This window comes from Heloderma suspectum, chromosome 3 (genome assembly GCF_057233095.1).
Source record: "Heloderma suspectum isolate Gila_16-S chromosome 3, 16-S_ref, whole genome shotgun sequence".
NCBI lineage: Eukaryota > Metazoa > Chordata > Lepidosauria > Squamata > Helodermatidae > Heloderma > Heloderma suspectum.
In genome coordinates, this window is record NC_139460.1 from 124,315,639 (window position 1) to 124,332,536 (window position 16,898).

General features: G+C 43.5%; 1 protein-coding gene across 2 annotated transcripts in view; it reads right to left on the reverse strand.

The window, feature by feature from the left end:
• AFF3 (ALF transcription elongation factor 3) overlaps nucleotides 1-16,898 on the reverse strand; it is a 354,490-nt gene that overhangs the window by 31,836 nt on the left and 305,756 nt on the right. For both annotated transcript variants that reach the window (XM_084844410.1, XM_084844411.1), the window contains exons 11-12: nucleotides 14,808-15,839; nucleotides 9,992-10,116 (exon numbers count right to left, since the gene is read on the reverse strand). In XM_084844410.1, coding sequence (XP_084700536.1) covers nucleotides 9,992-10,116; nucleotides 14,808-15,839 — 1,157 coding nt within the window. The remainder of the gene's footprint in view (nucleotides 1-9,991; nucleotides 10,117-14,807; nucleotides 15,840-16,898) is intronic.

Sequence of the window (16,898 nt, forward strand, 5' to 3'; positions counted from 1 at the left end):
ATAAATATATTATCATCATCATCACCATCACCATCACCATCAGTTTCAACTTACTGGCAGGATGAATTCTGCTGACAATTCTTTAATCTAGAAACAACTTTACAGCACAAAGACCAAGAAAGAGCTGGTTTAAAAATGTGGGTCACGTCTCTCTCCTTTCCCTAGGGCAAGCTGCAATTCTATGGTTAATAGTACCTACCTAAAGTACTTATAATATAAATGGAAAGTTGCTCACTATGCTTTTAAGAGTTGGAAAATAAGACAAAGCTCTTCAGACTAAGCTTGGGTTATAGAGCACTATTTTACAATTACAGGTGACATTTTATAAGCCAGAGTATTAAACCACATGTGAACTGAAACAGAGAAATGTGCTTGTAGCTGGCTGGAATTTCTCTGAACTTAGCAACCAGGGTTTGACAGTGCTGTTAAGTTAATTTGATGCAGGGCCCGCGGAGAGAGAAATATAAGCTAGCATACTTGGCAAAGAGCACAAAAAGGAAAACAGACAGACAAGACATGTTCTAAGTGCAAGACTTCTCTGTGGAAAGCAAAACAAAAAAAATGCTGGCATTTTACAATATGAGATTACTTATCCTGATAGCAAAGTTAAACAGATGAATAATTCTTATCTCTTTCTATTCATGACAATTCTGTTAGGTAAGTCAGGTTTCAAGGTTTTTACCCAGAGTAACATTATTTAGGGTTTTAGGGCACAATCCTATTGATTGCGCCTTCGTTGCAAAGGAGCCTCTGAACTTGGAGGCTTCCAAGATTCCTCTGCCCTGCTAGGTTGAAGCTAACAGGGTGAAAGGAGTGGCAGAGGTGATCTTTGCCTCTCCATCCTCTGTCTTTCGCGATTTTCGCTAGATGGGCTTTTCAGCCTAACGAGGATGCTTTGGAGGGGGAGGGAAGGAGGCTGGAGGAGACGCAGAATATCTCATATCCTAGCCTCTCCATTCTCCTCCCCTCCCCACTTACCAGAACACCCCCTTTTCTCCTCCTCTGAAGAAGCTTTTCCAACTTTGGAGGGCAGCTGGTGCAGTTCTTTCTGCACCGGCTGCAAGGGGGAGGGGAGCAGATCTCTGACTCCCCCTTCCGAGGTTGGAGCGCTGTCTCTGACCTCAGAAGGGTTTTCCCAAGCACTACTATGGTTCTTGGGATGCTCTTCCAGGGACCATAGGCTTGCTCTCTCACCTTCAAATGACTATGTCAGCTCATGTCTCCTCTAGCTTCTCATGCTGGGATGCCAGAACTTTTAAAATAAGACATTGTCGAATGTCAGCAAAGATGTTTATTTCTAGATTCAAATCTAAAACACATTTCTGCAGAGGGCTGAAACAGGGGGTTTGGTTGGTGGGAGACTGACCTGTGGAGCAATGGAGGTTTACAGAGAAGAAATAAAGAATCTTACTGCAAACTCTAGAACAGAGGGGTTAGGAAGTATTGGTTTAAAAACAAAGGTTTTAAATAATCCCTGGTAGGTAGGCACTGGGCAGTGTTTTGATCATGAAAGAGAACCCCCAAAATAGCACAACAGAAACTAATTGTTTTATCTATTGTTTAGGAATCCATTAATTGAATAGGTTGGTTGATATTTCATTTTACTGTGCAAATGCTCCATCCTTGCTAATCCTTTGTTATCTTGTCTCTGTTTCTCCTCTTCCTCTGTTTTCCTCTCCCAACCCTTCCCTGGGTTTTAAACAGGACAGGGACCTGTCTTACTCAGTAGAGCACTAGGCATAGTGATGACAATTTTAGAACTTGACTCCACAGTTATTGCAGAGTCTGGAGAGGTGTTCAGTGTTCCATCTGGTTGTGTTTCCTGGGATCAGTTTCAGTTGTTGCAGTCTGATGATGTGGACAAGACGCTTGAATCAGTCCGTCCCACCACATGTAAGCTTGACCCTTGCCCATCTTGGCTAATATGATCTAGCAGGGGTGGAATGGCTGGGTGGGTCCAGGGGGTGGTAAATGTTTCACTCTGTCAGGTGGTGGTGCCTGCAGCCTTAAAAGAGGCTGTAGTGCACCCTCTCCTGAAGAGGACCTCCCTGAACCCAGAGGTATGTGAGAACTATCGCCCCATTGCTAATAGTCCCTTTTTGGGCAAAGTGCTTGTGCATGTGGTGGCTGGGCAGCTTCAGACATTCTTGGAGGAAACTGATTATCTGGACCCATTTCAGTCTGGTTTCAGGCCAAGGTACGGCACTGAAACGGCCTTGGTTGCTCTGACTGATGACCTACTCTGGATGAAAGACAGGGGGAGTGCTACCTTTTGATCTTCCTGGATCTCTCAGCGGCATTTGACACCATTGATCATGGTAGCTTACTGGATAGCTCTGCGGGATGAGAGTTGGGGGAACTGTGCTATAGTGGTTCCGCTCCTACCTGCAGGGCTGATTCCAGAGAGTGGTACTGGAGGATTCCTGTTGTACCCCATGTCTAATAAGCTGTGGGGTGCCACAGGGTTCTATTCTATCTCCCATGCTGTTCAACCTCTATATGAAGCCATTGGATGAGGTCATTGGGAGTTTTGGGGTGGGGTGTCACCAGTAAGCTGATGATACCAGCTCTATTTCTCCCTGTTGGAGTCAGCTGAGGTGGTGAAGGTGCTGGACCAGTGCCTGGAGGCTGTAATGGGCTGGAGGAGAGCCAATAAACTGAAGCTAAATCCTGACAAGATGGAAGCTCTGTGTATTGGTGGTTCCCAAGTATGGGAATTGGGTAAGCGACCGGTTCTGGATAGGGTTGCACTCCCCCTGAAGGAGCAGGTGTGTAGCTTGGGAGTATTCCTAGATCCATCCCTGTAAATGGAGCCCCAGGTGGACTCCGTGGCCCAGAGTACTTGGAGCCAGCTTCGGCTGATCTGCCAGCTACAGCCTTTCCTGGACAGAGATAACCTAGTCACAGTAGTACATACACTGGCAACTTCCCAATCAGACTACTGCAATGCACTTTACGTGAGGCTGCCCTTGAAGACCACTCAGAAGTTGCAGCTAGTGCAAAATACAGCAGCTGGACTGCTGACCGGAACATCTTATAAAAATCATATAACACCAGTTTTAAAGAAATTGCACTGGCTGCCAATACGCTTCTGGTCAGAATTCAACATTTAAAGCCCTAAATGGCTCGGGACCTTGATATTTGAAGGAGTGCCTCTCCCTATATAATATGCCTGCCCGAGGACTGAGATCTGTTGGAGGGGCCCTCCTCTGCCTCCCACCAGTGCACGACATACACTATGGTGGGACGTAGGAGAGGGCTTCTCTGCTGTGGCACCCCAGTTGTGGAATGCCCTCCCCATGGAGGCCTGACTGGCGCAGACATTGGTCTCATTTCGGCACCAAGTAAAAACATGGCTTTTAATCAAAGCCTTTGAGGGCTAAATGCATTTCCTAAAGTAGCACACTGTTTTAACTATTTTATTGTTTTAGATTTTAATTGGTATTAGCTTGTTTAATGGTTTAATATGTTTTTAGCTGTTTAAATTATTTATTGTTTTATACTGTTTAACTTGATTTTATCTGCATGCCGCCCTGAGATCTTAATAATATAGGGCGGGATACAAATGTTTTAAATAAATAAATAAAATAAATGTAAGAAGCTGCCTTATACAGAGTCAGACCTTTGGTCCATCTAGCCCAGTATTGTCAACACTGGCTGGTAGTGGGTCTCCAGGGTTTCTGGCAGGATTCTTTTCTAGTGTAGCCGAACCTGGAGATGCCAGGGATTGAACCTGGGGCCTTCTGCGTGCAAAACGTGTGCTCTATCACACTGAACTATGGCCCATCCCATGAATTTTAGATCAATCTTGAATTCTATTCAACTTCCTGTCTTCAATAAACCATGTTAAGAATGCAGAGTGCATCCAGAGAAGGCTTTTATAATGTAATCACCCTGCCTCATTCACGGAATTTTACATGGGTTCTAGACAATCACATTTTCCTTTTGCACCTCTCCTGTGTTTTTCCACTTCTTCCACCTTTTTTCTTACTACAAAAGACCTGCTACTGATGAAAAGCTGGAATAGCTGCACAATGCTTTCTGATTTGCAGTGCTAGGATCCATCTGTCTGGAAGCACCTTAATTGGACTGTAATTGAACACAAAGTACTGTGTGATCAGTTCATACAATGCTGAGATAAATCAGTCATTTTGGGAAATTTTAAAAAGAATTCTGTGCAAAATAACTTACATCCAATTTTCACAGAAAGAAGAAGCAACACACATTTACAATAATGAAAAAAAACAAATTACCATTAAACTTGTTCCAGTACAAGACAAACATAGGTGAATTTCTGTCTCTTGGGAGACAGGAATCCTTTTTATTTGTATACATTAGATTCTGCTCGTTTCCAGAAGAGCTCAATATGCATCTTATTAGTTAGGGACAGGAAAGACGCTGCTGAGGTTGCCCAGGAAGTAAAGACCAGGCTGGTAGTATTGAGGCAGCCTGAGATTCAGAGAGGTTGTTTGCAACTCAGATCAGCAAAAGAAGATTGACACCTATAAGGGAGCCTGGACCAGAGCTACTAGAGGGATGTGTAACATCACCTAGAATTAGGAAAAAGTCAGAGGATATGACATTATTTGGACCGCACCTTTCTACCAAAAAATGGCACTCAAGATGGCTTACAGAGACAATTAAAATTTGTAAAACCATAAAACAATACATTAAAATACAATAAAAACATAACAATTACAGAATAAAAACAGCACCCAATCCAACAGACCCAACTTGCAGGCAAAGGCCTTCTTGAATAAAGTGGTCTTTGTGTGCCAGCAGAGACAGAGCAACCCTAGCCTCTTTTGGGAGGTAGTTCTATAGCCGGGGAACGGCCACCGAAAAGGCCCTGTCTTGTTTTGCCACCAAACACACCTCTGAAGGCGGCAGTGTGGAAAGAAGGGCCTCTCCAGAAGATCTTAAAAACCAGGCAGACATTTTGGTGTCTGTATCTGATATGCTTATGGACCTCCAGTTATGTCTTATTCAGCAACAACTTTTGTTTCGGGTCTAGTGGATGCCACGTCTTTTTAACAAAGGTTTGTCTAACTTGGCTAATTGTTGGAGGTGTAATGCAGTTAATGCTTCTTTTATTCATATGTTATGGAAATGCCCAATAGTTGCCTCCTTTTGGGAGGAAGTTATCATATGGATAAACTTTGTATTGGAAAGCTCTATAATATTTACTGATGTACATGTTCTCTTAAATTATTTATGTGCTTCTTGGAATGTAATACATGGTCAGCATAAATGGATTTTTCGTGCCTTCTTGACTGCTAACAGACTGATACTACAATACTGGAAGGGTAAAAGCTCACAGCTTATAATGTGATGGATTGAAGACCTAACAACACTAGCAACATTTGAAAGAGTGGATTATAGACACCACTCACAAATGGACTTATATTTGGATATTTGGTCTGCCTTTACTGAAGTTTATGTGTAATTTATTTCTTTTTCCTTTTTTGTTTTTAGAATGTTGTAATCATTAAAACTGAGGACTTTAAAGCATTGTCAGGGTGGAAACTGAGCCAAAAGAGCCCCAGAGCAGTTCTGATTCTGATTCTGAGGAGGATCAGCAATCTGTGGGAGAGGAGCCCGCTCATCCCTCACAGGCACAGCAGCTGGCAGAGATTCCTCCTGCCGGCATTCCTGAGATAGATAGTGATCCTAGCAGTGAGAAAGTGTGGGAGGGGGACTTGCTGGACGCTCGACGCAGACGCAAAGAGCGACGAGCGATGGAGGGCGTGGAAAGGAGGCGTAGCGCCCGTTTGGAGTGCAAGCAACGGCCGCCTCCCGTGGACCCAAGGGAAAGAGGGAGGATCTCTCCCTAGCCCATAAGTTCAAGGTCTTCAAGTGACTCTCCTTCAAACAGCGATCAACTGCCTACTCAGCGCATAGGCCACTCTGCTGTTCCTTGCTTAGTCATTGGTGATTAGCATCTGAAAGAGTCATTAAGTTGTAAAAGGATTAAAGCCTTGAAAAGAATCCTTTTGTCTGTGTCTTGAGTTGGCTATTGGAGTCTACTGAAAGAGGCCGCTAGGGCACCTCCTGACAAGCATGTAAACTACACTTACGATTTTTTGGTTCACTTTTGGTTTTTGTTGTTTATTTTGTTGCAACTCACAATAAAACATAGATTTTTATTTTTTTTTTTAAAGCCAGGCAGGCTTGTATAGGAGAAGGTGGTCTTTCAGGTAGCCTGGTCCAAAGCCATATAGGACTTTATAGATCATAACCAGCACTTTGAATTATGCCTGGAAACAGACCAGTAGCCAGTGAAACTGTTGTAACAAGGGAATCATGTACTCCCTGTAACCAGCCCCAATCAACAGTCCGGCTCATTACATTTGTCATGGGTCCTGATATCTCTAATTTTATTGATTTATTGATTTACAATATTTGTATACTGCTCCATATCTAGAACAGATTTGGGAGTGGTGAACACAAGAGATAAAACAGTAAAAGGATAAAAAGATTAAAACACCAGATTAAAATTATGCTATTTTAAAAACAGAATACCAATAGAAACCATGACTGGTCAATTAAGGAATGCCTCCTGGAACAGTGTTTTTGGGAAATGCCAGAAACAGCACAGTGTTGGTGCCTGCCTGACTTCCAGGCACATGGAATTCCAAAGAAAGGGGGCTGCCACACTGAAGGCTCTTCTTCTTCATGTGGAACCACCAGGAGCAAGCCCTCCAATGACCTCAGTGACTGGGCAGATTAGTAAGGGAGAAGGCACTCTCTCAGGTATCCTGGTCCCAAGTTGTTTAGGGCTTTGTACACTAGTACTAAAACCTTAAACCGGGCCTGATAGCGAATAGGCAGCCAGTGCAGTTCCCTCAGCAAAGGAGTTACATGCTGAAAAGGGGAAGCTCCTGACAACAGCCTAGCTGCTGCATTCTGCACTAGCTCAAGCTTCCGAAGCAGCCTTAAGGGCAGCCCCACGTAGAGTGAATAATTTTAGCAATTAAGCACTGGTTTAATAAAGAGAAACAGAGGCTCCCATAGTGTCACACAGTGAGCTTCACAACTGAGCTGGGATTTGAATCCGAGATTCAAACATTCAAATCCAGAGCTCTTAATTCTTGTGTTATAGTGGTACTGGACACACCATTGGCATAAAATGAGAAACAAATCACAACAGTAAAGAATTACTATCTAAAGAACTAGATACTATTTCAAGATAATGTGTGTGTGTGGGGGGGCATACCCGCATTTTATTCTTAGCACTGCACTATCACTACCCCTGGTCCAGCACCATGGGAGGGTAATGCCATGGGAGGATAGCACTGCTGCAGGTAAGGTAGCTTGTAGGAATTCTGTCACTCCCCCCAGAAAACATACAATTCACATACGGAAGAAAAACAAATATTAAAATGTTTAAAACTATCAGTACAGTACTGTTTTTGGAAGCAAAAAGGTATGACTGCCATTTTATTCACTCTGACCCAAATTTTCAGGTTGGAGCAGTCTAAGGGCATAGCTACACCTGCTGTTTATTGCATATTCATGACTGGTCACTCATGGAGTTTGTGGGTCCATTACATGATGATGTAATCCTCCAGTGATTTTTCCGCCATTTCCTGCTGTGTTATCCCCAAATGGAAAAAATGCAGTATTTTTTTCAGCCCATGCAACAGGAGCACGATGACCTCCCCATGTATTTCTCCCATTGTGCAAAGAAACCACTGTGTGTGTGTGGCTGGGGATGGTTGCTTTGATTTGTTGGGACTGCGGTCATGATGACAATGACAGTGATGTTGGGGTGGTGGGTGTGTTGATATACCAGCTTGCTGCCATGCCATGACTAAATGCAATGCACTGACATTTGCTCCCAGATAAAAAGCTGCTTACTCCATAACACAGAATGGCCAGCATGCCAGCAATCCAGCAGTTTGTCAGGAAGCTGGTGCCTGTGGGGGTGGGATTTGGGCAGTTTGGTGGAGGTTGCAGTCCACCCGCACTTCTGTCAATCACAACAAAACCACCAGTAATCTGCGAGGGGGAGGGAAAGGGACAGGAACCAGGGAGGAAATTTTGCGATGCCCCCAGTGCATGAAATGGCTTTTTGTGGTAAAGAAGCTACCCTGTGAAAAGGTAAAGAATGGAATACAATGAGACAGAAGCAACTGTGTAAAAGGGCCCGATCTAATCCCGCAGTGAAACCGGATGGAGAAAGCCCAGGTACTGATGTGGATTTCTGCCCCTGTGTGATAAACCCCTAAGAATGCTGGACTATAACCCATAAAAAGCTTTTAAATTATGAGTTGAACCACTTCCAGATTTTAAAGACTAATAGGATAAAATAATGAACACACAGAGAACCTTTTCAATTAACTCTGTTCACTAAAATAATCCTATAAAATGAAGCATATTTTGTACCACATTTTTTCTGGCTGTATTAAACACATACTGTGTTCTACTGTACCTATAGAGAAGTGAGGAATACTCATAAAACATGATTATCTAGATGCTAGATAAAATACAATATAGCAGGCTAAGATAGAGGATTAAATATTCTGCTAGCTCTTATTTTTAGCTTTGAACATGTTTTTCTTTATGTTGCATTCCAATTTATTTTTAGGCTTTAATTTTTGAGGTAGTGAACTTCAAATTGCATTTGCTCAAGCATAATGTCCACTAAGTAGATTCTTCAAATACCTCAAGGAAGTACCTCTGTCATGGGGGACTCATTTTCCCAGCACTCAAATTACAGTACTTTTGATTGGCAAATGCAGATCTCCCTCCTTGCTAGCGCATCAAGTTGAGAGAGCCTGTACAATTAGGAGTGTGATTATGCAGTATCACAGCTGAGCTAGCTGTTCCCTGTTGGCCATGGCACCACTACTGACAGCACACATAATTATTTTGCCAGTGTAATTTGGTGACCTTTTGTTAATTTACACACACTATGCAGGTTGTAATATGCAGAGAGGCTCCTTGACACTAGCATATGTTGATGAGATCATCAACCTGAGTGAGGCATCCAGAGGTCTCTGCAAAGACCTATAGTCCCTGGGGAGGAATGGACAATGGAGAGAGCCTGCAATGGATTCCAGCAAATTAACCCAAAACTCCACTGAGATCTCTGTCTGACTGAACTGTACAAACATATGAACCTGTCTTAAATTGAGTTAGATCAACCCTCCCCAACCTGGCCCCCTCCATAGCTGGCTGGGCAATGCTGGGAGTTATAGTCTAACACATCTGGAGGGTGCCAGATTGGGGAAGGCTGAGTTAGACCCTTAGGCCATCCAGTCCAATATTATCCACGCTAACTGACAACTATTGTCCAGGGGTTCAGGCAGGGCTCTTTCATATGATCTACTGCCTGGTATTTCTGCAGGACCTCCTGCCTGTACTATACCACTGAACTATCACCACTCCCCCCCCACATCTGTCATTGAATAATTCTGTCTTTTTAAAGCAGCCTTCCCCAACCTGGTGCCCCCCCCCCCCGGTATTTTGGATGGCAACTCCCAGCATTCCTGACCATTGGTGATGCTGACTGGGGCTCCTGGATATTGAAGTCCAAAACATCTGGAGGGCACCATGCTGTCTTAAAGTATTAGGATGAATTATTGCATACAGCATCAGCCATACTAAATGATAAACACAATAGATGATATGAACTAATCACTACAGGAATATAAAACCATTCTAATAGTGAACTTTGACTGACAGCATTGTAGCCAAAACAGGGCCAATGACAAACAAAGGAAGTAGCAGAATACTTGGGGGAATCACAAGATTTGCAGAAACACAAAAAGATATTTTGAGATTATACTCAGCCAGTATATTTTCTACTAGCTGAGAAATGTAGAGTGACTGTTACATATATTGAAACCAAGTAATTGTAAATAGAAGTTAGCACATTCTGACACATAAATTGTACCAATTAACATAATTCTATTCCTTTGGAACCAAATATCTCTTTTACATTGAATTTTAAATATTATACTTGCTTTTATACTTAAACACATACCTGTTTTTTATCATATTGCATTGATTTGGTGTAGAAATAACTTGGGCTGAAGCAAGTAAATGTGAGGAACACTCTTGCTCGATGTGAATCTTCTTGCTCTCCCTGTTCTCATCCTCATTTTCATACTAAAGGGAGGGGGAAAATCATATACTGAATTTTGCAGGTAATAGTAGAGATTTTGAACATTGTAGACCTTATATTTTATTATAGCTTGGTAGTGTGTGCATGTGCACGTGTGCTTGCATGCATGCGTGTGTGTGTGTGTGTGTATGTGTGTGTGTGTATGTATGTGTGTGTGTGTGTGTATATATATATATAGTTTCAGACATGTACCAAATCCTTTAGCGAGGGGTGGGGAACTGCAAGTGTGTGTGTGGAGTATAGATGACCCCATAGAGGGCTTAATCATGGGGCAGATAACATCAGGGGATGGGATCACATCCCCTAATGTCATCCAGTCTATTTGGTCCAATCTACATGGCAGTGGTGTGAGAAGCACTTTCTGGTTATATCCAGATTTTCATGAGATCTCTTTGGTCCGTCAGCAGGACATGAAGCAAGAAAAACAAAGTATACACTACCTAAAAACCTGCTTATTTTGGGGTTGGGTGGATGGAGTCCCACCAGTAGAACTGAACATCATCAACCATGTAGATGCTGCTCAGCAAATGGGAGAGGCTTGTTCCCCACCTCTGTCCATGCTCCCTTGGTCAGGGAAGTTTAATGGAAGAGATGAATTATGTCCCTCTAGTTTACCCCACACCTCTCTCCTCGCATCCACCATTTGTCTTCATAAGTGTGCTCCACTTCTGGTGTGGTTACACTGATAGGAAGCTGTTGGCTGCATAGTGCAAAGTAAAAATAAACAGCAGAGAAATGCCCTATATCAAAAGCACACCACTGCGAAGTAGTGGGAGAGTGAAACGAAGCTATTGTGAAATAGCGTTAATGCAAAGTTACACACAGTAAAAATAAACAGCTGAGAAGGGAGCTGCAGAAGAAAGCACCATGTGCCCTATATCCAAAGCACACCACTGCAGAGTAGTTATAGAGTGAAACAGAGCTATTATGAAACAGCACTATTGCAAGAGAGTGCAAAGTAGAAATAAACAGGGGAGAAAGAAAGGGGAGCACCAGTGCTGAACGAGTTACTGTGATACAGTGCAAAGTAGAAATCACCCTTGTGGTGATTTCTACGTATACATGGCATGTTTGCTAACTAACTTCCTGGTTGCTGTATATGTTTAAGTCTATGGACCTGGTTTCTCTATAATTTTAAGTCTATGTACTTCAATTTGCTGTTTTGACACACCCCCTTGCTCTCTGATTGACCAAAGTAATAGGTTAATTGGACACTGATGTCCTTACCCCCATTCTGTGCCTGCTAGTAGTGGATGTGAGTGGTGGGTGGCTACGTTGGAAGGGAAAGGTAAGTGTTCCCCTTGAATGCAAACCAGCAATACGGGATGGGACTGAGTGGGCTGGGGTCTTTTCCATCTGAGAGGGGAGCACAGGCAAAGGGAGGGTATTTCCTGTATTTTGGGGGGGGGAGGAGGATGGTGGTTGGTCTCCAACCCTTTCTTTTAGTGTGTTGGGAAGTACAGTGCTTGTCCTCTGTGCTCTTCTGTTTGTTTGTTGGGAGTGGGTAGGTGGGTGGGTAAAACAATGGAATTTCTAGCATGTTCACTCATCTGCCCATGTTGCTTTACCTCTAGGCTTTTGTGTTTGGGGTGGTGTTGATGTGGGGGCATTTCCCATTCTCCCCCATGGATACCTGCCTTGTGTTTGCTGTGGCACTCTGGATGTTGTTTGGTGCATGTGGGGAGCATGTGCAAAATTAAGGGGTTTTCTGCATGCTCCCTCACACGCCCACACTGTTTTTCTTTTTCCATTATGCATGCTAGATTTCTGGGCTTGCTGGCTGCCCCACGCAGCCCTGTTTGTTTTTTGTAGTGCACGGTGGCGGAGGCCGCTATGGGGGAGGGGAGGAAGCCAGAGCCTTTCCCTGCCCACCCAACTCCTTTCTGAACTGACCCCCCCAATGGTGACCATTTGTGAGTAGCCACCCCCTCCCCCATGGTGGCCATTTTGTCACTCGTGCCCATGGCACTTTGTCAAGATTCCAAATGTGCCCACAGGCTGAAAAAGGTTGGACAATTATTCTGACCTACTGTGTGATTGCCACTGCACTGTCCAGCCTAGGCTTATTGTCAAGCATAGATGGAGACAGAGTGATCCGCATTTTTATCTTCAAGCTGTTAGCCATGCCCAAGCAATCCTTGCTTGCCAGGGTAGAAAGAACAAATCAGCCATGAATTTAATCAGTGAAACAAAGCTGGGTGGGCCCAAGTCACTGAAACATTTGTCCTTGAACTGCTGGGTCACTTTCATGAATTTTAGACTGAGTCACGGTTTCTCACCAGCCCTAGGTCCAGGCGTATCTTCTCAAGAACAGCCCCCCCCCCAAGTCTTGCATTCATTTTACATTTGTGCTTCGTAGTGGTCTAGCTACATGGACCTTACACGGACTTCGTGCTAATGGACATAGGGGCCAATATGTGAAGGCTGCACAAACTTAGAGCTCTTTTTCTCGCTGATACAATGGTTTAGAGATACTTCCTCTCATGCCAATGTTTATTTCCTGCTAGACACCTTAGTTGAAGGGCACATTAATTACTTTCTATAGTGTTCCTTGGCATTGGGTACACAGCGAGGATAATCAAGTACACCACACATAGGTGGTACTTTCCTAAGGAGAACAGAGGCCGAATAGAACCCCCTTCATGCATTATACAAGGGGAGCAGGTATTGAAAGAGGCAGCAAAGTTGCTCTGCCCTCAACATCACACAACTTCTCCAGTCCCACTCTCCCAGTATCCACTTATTGAATATGGGTGTCTGAGCAGGGGAAGCTAATGCATATAGAGCTCTACATGAGCAAAAATAGGGTTCCAGCTCCTGTAGAGGCCTATACTGGTAGAGCTCTATGAGCCTGCTCAAATATCCACACTCAGTGCATGGACATCAGGGGTGAGGCTATGGAAGCCACACAACACTGGAGGCAGGGCTAATGGCACAGTCCTGCCTCCCCTTTGAACCTGTGGATCCCTTCATGTGTATAATGTGTGAAGGAGGCTTAGCTCGGCAGCAATAGAATTAGCTGCCATTGGGATAAAAGCGATCGACAGGTATTAATGCAATGAGGGGAATTAAAATATTCCGTTTAAAATCATTTTTTTTACTTTATTCCCAAAGATTGGGGCAGAGATGGGGGAAGCCATATCTCACTGGTAGAACAATATGCCTTGCATGCAGAAAGCCCCAGGTTCAATCCCCAGCACCTCCAGCCAAAAGGATTGGGTACGAGAGGATGCAAAATAAAAACGCCTCTCCTTTGCTTGAGATCTAGAGTGCTTCCAGACGAGGCTTTTACTGTGCAATTGCCCTGCCTCATTCTTGGAACTGTATAGGGGCCCCAGACATCATCATCTTCAGTTTGTAACCCTCCCATGTTTTCCTACTGCTTCTTCTGTCTTTTTTCTTACCAGAAAAAATCCATCAAGGCGGAAAACTCAGAGTAGCTGTATAATGCTGTCTGACTGATAGCTCTAAGGAACCATCTGTCTGGAAACACCCCATCTAGAATACTGGGGTAGATAGACAAATAGCCTAACCTAATATAAGGCAGCTTCCTAAGAACTTTCATTTAGTAAAGTGGCAATACTCTAACTCTGATATGATTTTTGGTTTCACATGCATTAAATTCCTACAGAGAAGGCACTGATGTGAAGGAATATTATGGGAAACCCATAAATTCCTACAGAAAAGGCATTAATGTCAAGGAATATTATGGGAAGGACTTTATGGGAAACCCACCTGTATGTGGTGATCCCATAAGATAGTTCTGCTGGGAAAGAAACATAACATCTTGTTGTCACACATTAAAATCTAGACATTTGCTTAAACTGCCTCAACAAAAGGGACTTGATAATGTGTTAAGTGGTCCTTAGTAAAACCTTAGTGAGATGGGTACTCTATCTGCAGAGAAGTTAGAAATTAACTGTATGCTGAATAGAAATGTTGGCTTCATCTCAGGCATCACAATAATTTTTTTTAAAAGACTCTCAGGTCTTTATAGCTTCCATAGTTCTTAGTGATCTTCTAAAAGGTAAAGGTAAAGGTGTCCCCAACCAGTCGTGTCCGACTCTAGGGTGCGGTGCTCATCCCCGTTTCTAAGCCGAAGAGCCAGCGCTGTCCGAAGACGCTTCCGTGGTCATATGGCCAGCATGACTGAACACCAAGGTGCACAGAACGCTGTTACCTTTCCCGCCGAGGCGGTACCTATTTATCTACTTGCAATTTCTTGCTTTCGAACTGCTAGGTTGGCAGAAGCTGGGACTGAAGACAGGAGCTCACTCCGTCATGCAGCACTCGGGTCTCGAACTGCTGACCTGCCGACCTTCCAGTCTGCAGTTCAGCATCTTAACCACTAAGCCACCGCGGCCTTCTAGTGATCTTCTAGTGTGTTTTAAAAAAGCCAAATCTTAACATGAGAGAGAGATTATAGAACTGCTATAAGAGACCGCATCAGGCCTCAGGCTCCATTCATGTGGATCTAAGCCTAGTCCCTATTAACTGTGCAAACTCTGCTCATTTTGACTCTGGCTCTGCTCACCTTGGTTCTGCCCCCACCCATAGGTGGAATGCAGATCCTGAAATGTTTCAACCAAGGTAATGCAGACCTTTATATGAAAAAGGTTTCCCACCCTTGCAATATTAGCCCCTTTAAAATTAAAAACAAATGCAGAAAGCTTACCTTACGTTTCCTTCTCGATTTGGGGATAACCTTTTCTGCTGGCAGATCAGTAAGAATATTATGCTGCATGTTGGCTGCTTCTTTAACCCCAGTGTTCATTAGCAGTGGCTCCTCAGGTAAGTGCTGTGGAACTCTGGATAAAAGAGTCAAATCAATTTTGACCCAAAGTGATTTTACTTCCTCAGTGTCTTTCAGAGGAGACAGGAGCTCATTCCTGCCAAAAGGAACGAGTGTGTAAAATTGTTCTTCCAGCTCCTTTGCTATGTCATTGTTAGTCCTGGTATTAACTGAACCAAAGGCACCACAGCTGCTGTTTGCTTTGCTGGTGTTATTTCCCCCAGAGTCCTTCAGTTTCTGGTCACTTCCAACTGAGGCTGAGGCCAGCGTTTCAGGTTTGTGTAAAGGGTACTCCTCTTGTTCAGCATGAGAATCTGTATCTGAGGAAGTTGAAGATGAAGATTCTGTCTCAATAAATTCCTTGGATTTAGGTGCTGTTTTACCTGACCCCCTTGTACGTCTCTTGTCACAGGCAGTGACACACCGTGGTTCCTTTCTGTGCTCAACTTTGGTGTTGCAGGGCCTAGCTTTAGGCTGTTCACACACGTTATTATTTTCCAAAACGACTTGGTTCAAGTCAAGATGGTCAGCTGTATGGCTGTTTAAATTATCACCACCAGAGGTCCTCTCTGTCCTTCTTGGCTGCTTTTTACATGCTGTCCTTCTCAGAGGACCACTGTCTGCAGAAATGGCAGCAGCTGAAGGAGGTGGCTTTTGCTTTCCTCCTTTATGCCCCGGGGCCTTATTAGCTGTCCTGGGCCTCAGCTCCTCTTTGCTGGGATTCTTAACCTCTTTATCTCTCAGACTGGCTTGGCAAATGGCAGGTAGAATTTCACAGTCTTGCCCTTCATCTTTTACTTTGCTGTAATACTGAAAGGTATCCAGTCCATTTTGGTTCAAAATAGGTGCTTTGTGAGGATTAACCTTATTTAACCATTTATCCAACTGCCACTTGTTTGATGATGGCTGTTCAGGCTAAAAAATAAAGTTTAAACCCCCCAACATTTTATAACACTCTGGTTTACAGATTCTTCATAATGTTGTTATGCTGTGAAGGAATTGTTGATTGTATTGGCTGACATATAAAAATGTAATTTTGTAATGTGGTGGTGTATTATCACCAGACAACCCTAAAACATTTTAAGGCACAATCCAATGCAGGTTTAGACAGAAAAAAGTCCTACAACTCCCAGCATTCCCCAGTCAGCCATGCTGGTTGGGGAACGCTGGGAGTTGTAGGACCTTTTCCCCTGTCTAAACCTGCATAGGACTGCACCCTAAAGCTCTTAAGAATCCCAAATTGTGTTGCTGGATCAGACTAAGGGCCAAAACAAACACTGCTCTAGATTAGGCACAGGGGGCCCAATCCAGATTGGGCCCATAGCAGGGAGGGGAAAAGATTAAAGCCCCTGTCTCCCCACCCTCCACTAGGGTCCTGATCCAGATTGTAGCCCCTGCACCTATTCTAGAGTAAAAGTCAAAAAAGACCACTAGCTGTGTCTTTAAAGTAATGTCTGTTTTGGCCCCAAACATCCACACCGTTCCATCTCCCACAGTGAACAGTCAGATTCCTCCAGTGCTCAGAAGCAAGGCACGAAGATGATGGTCTTCTCATTTGAATACCAGCACCTAGTATACATCCCGCATACATGGAGGTTCTGTGGAGCTATGTAAAGTGTTCTAGTCATTAGGAAAACCATCCTGGGGTGGACAAATCTTGCAGTTTTGGTTTCTTTCAGGTTCTTATTTTTCCAATTTTATGTTTGGTTTGTCCTAAACTTTAAGAATTTGGTTTTTTTAAAAAGTTTGCATGTAAATTCATATGAATGTTTGTGCACATTTCTCCTAATACATGTGTTTTTGTCCACAATTTTGCCTGATATACAAGTTTTTTGCAAGCTATTTTCCAATATAATGCATTTCTAATGTTACTTTTACTAATGTATGTATTTTTGTGTACACTTCCCCCTAATATCTGCATTTTTGTATGCATTTTTTAAAAACTGGGAAACTCAACTGCAAAATTAAGTAAAA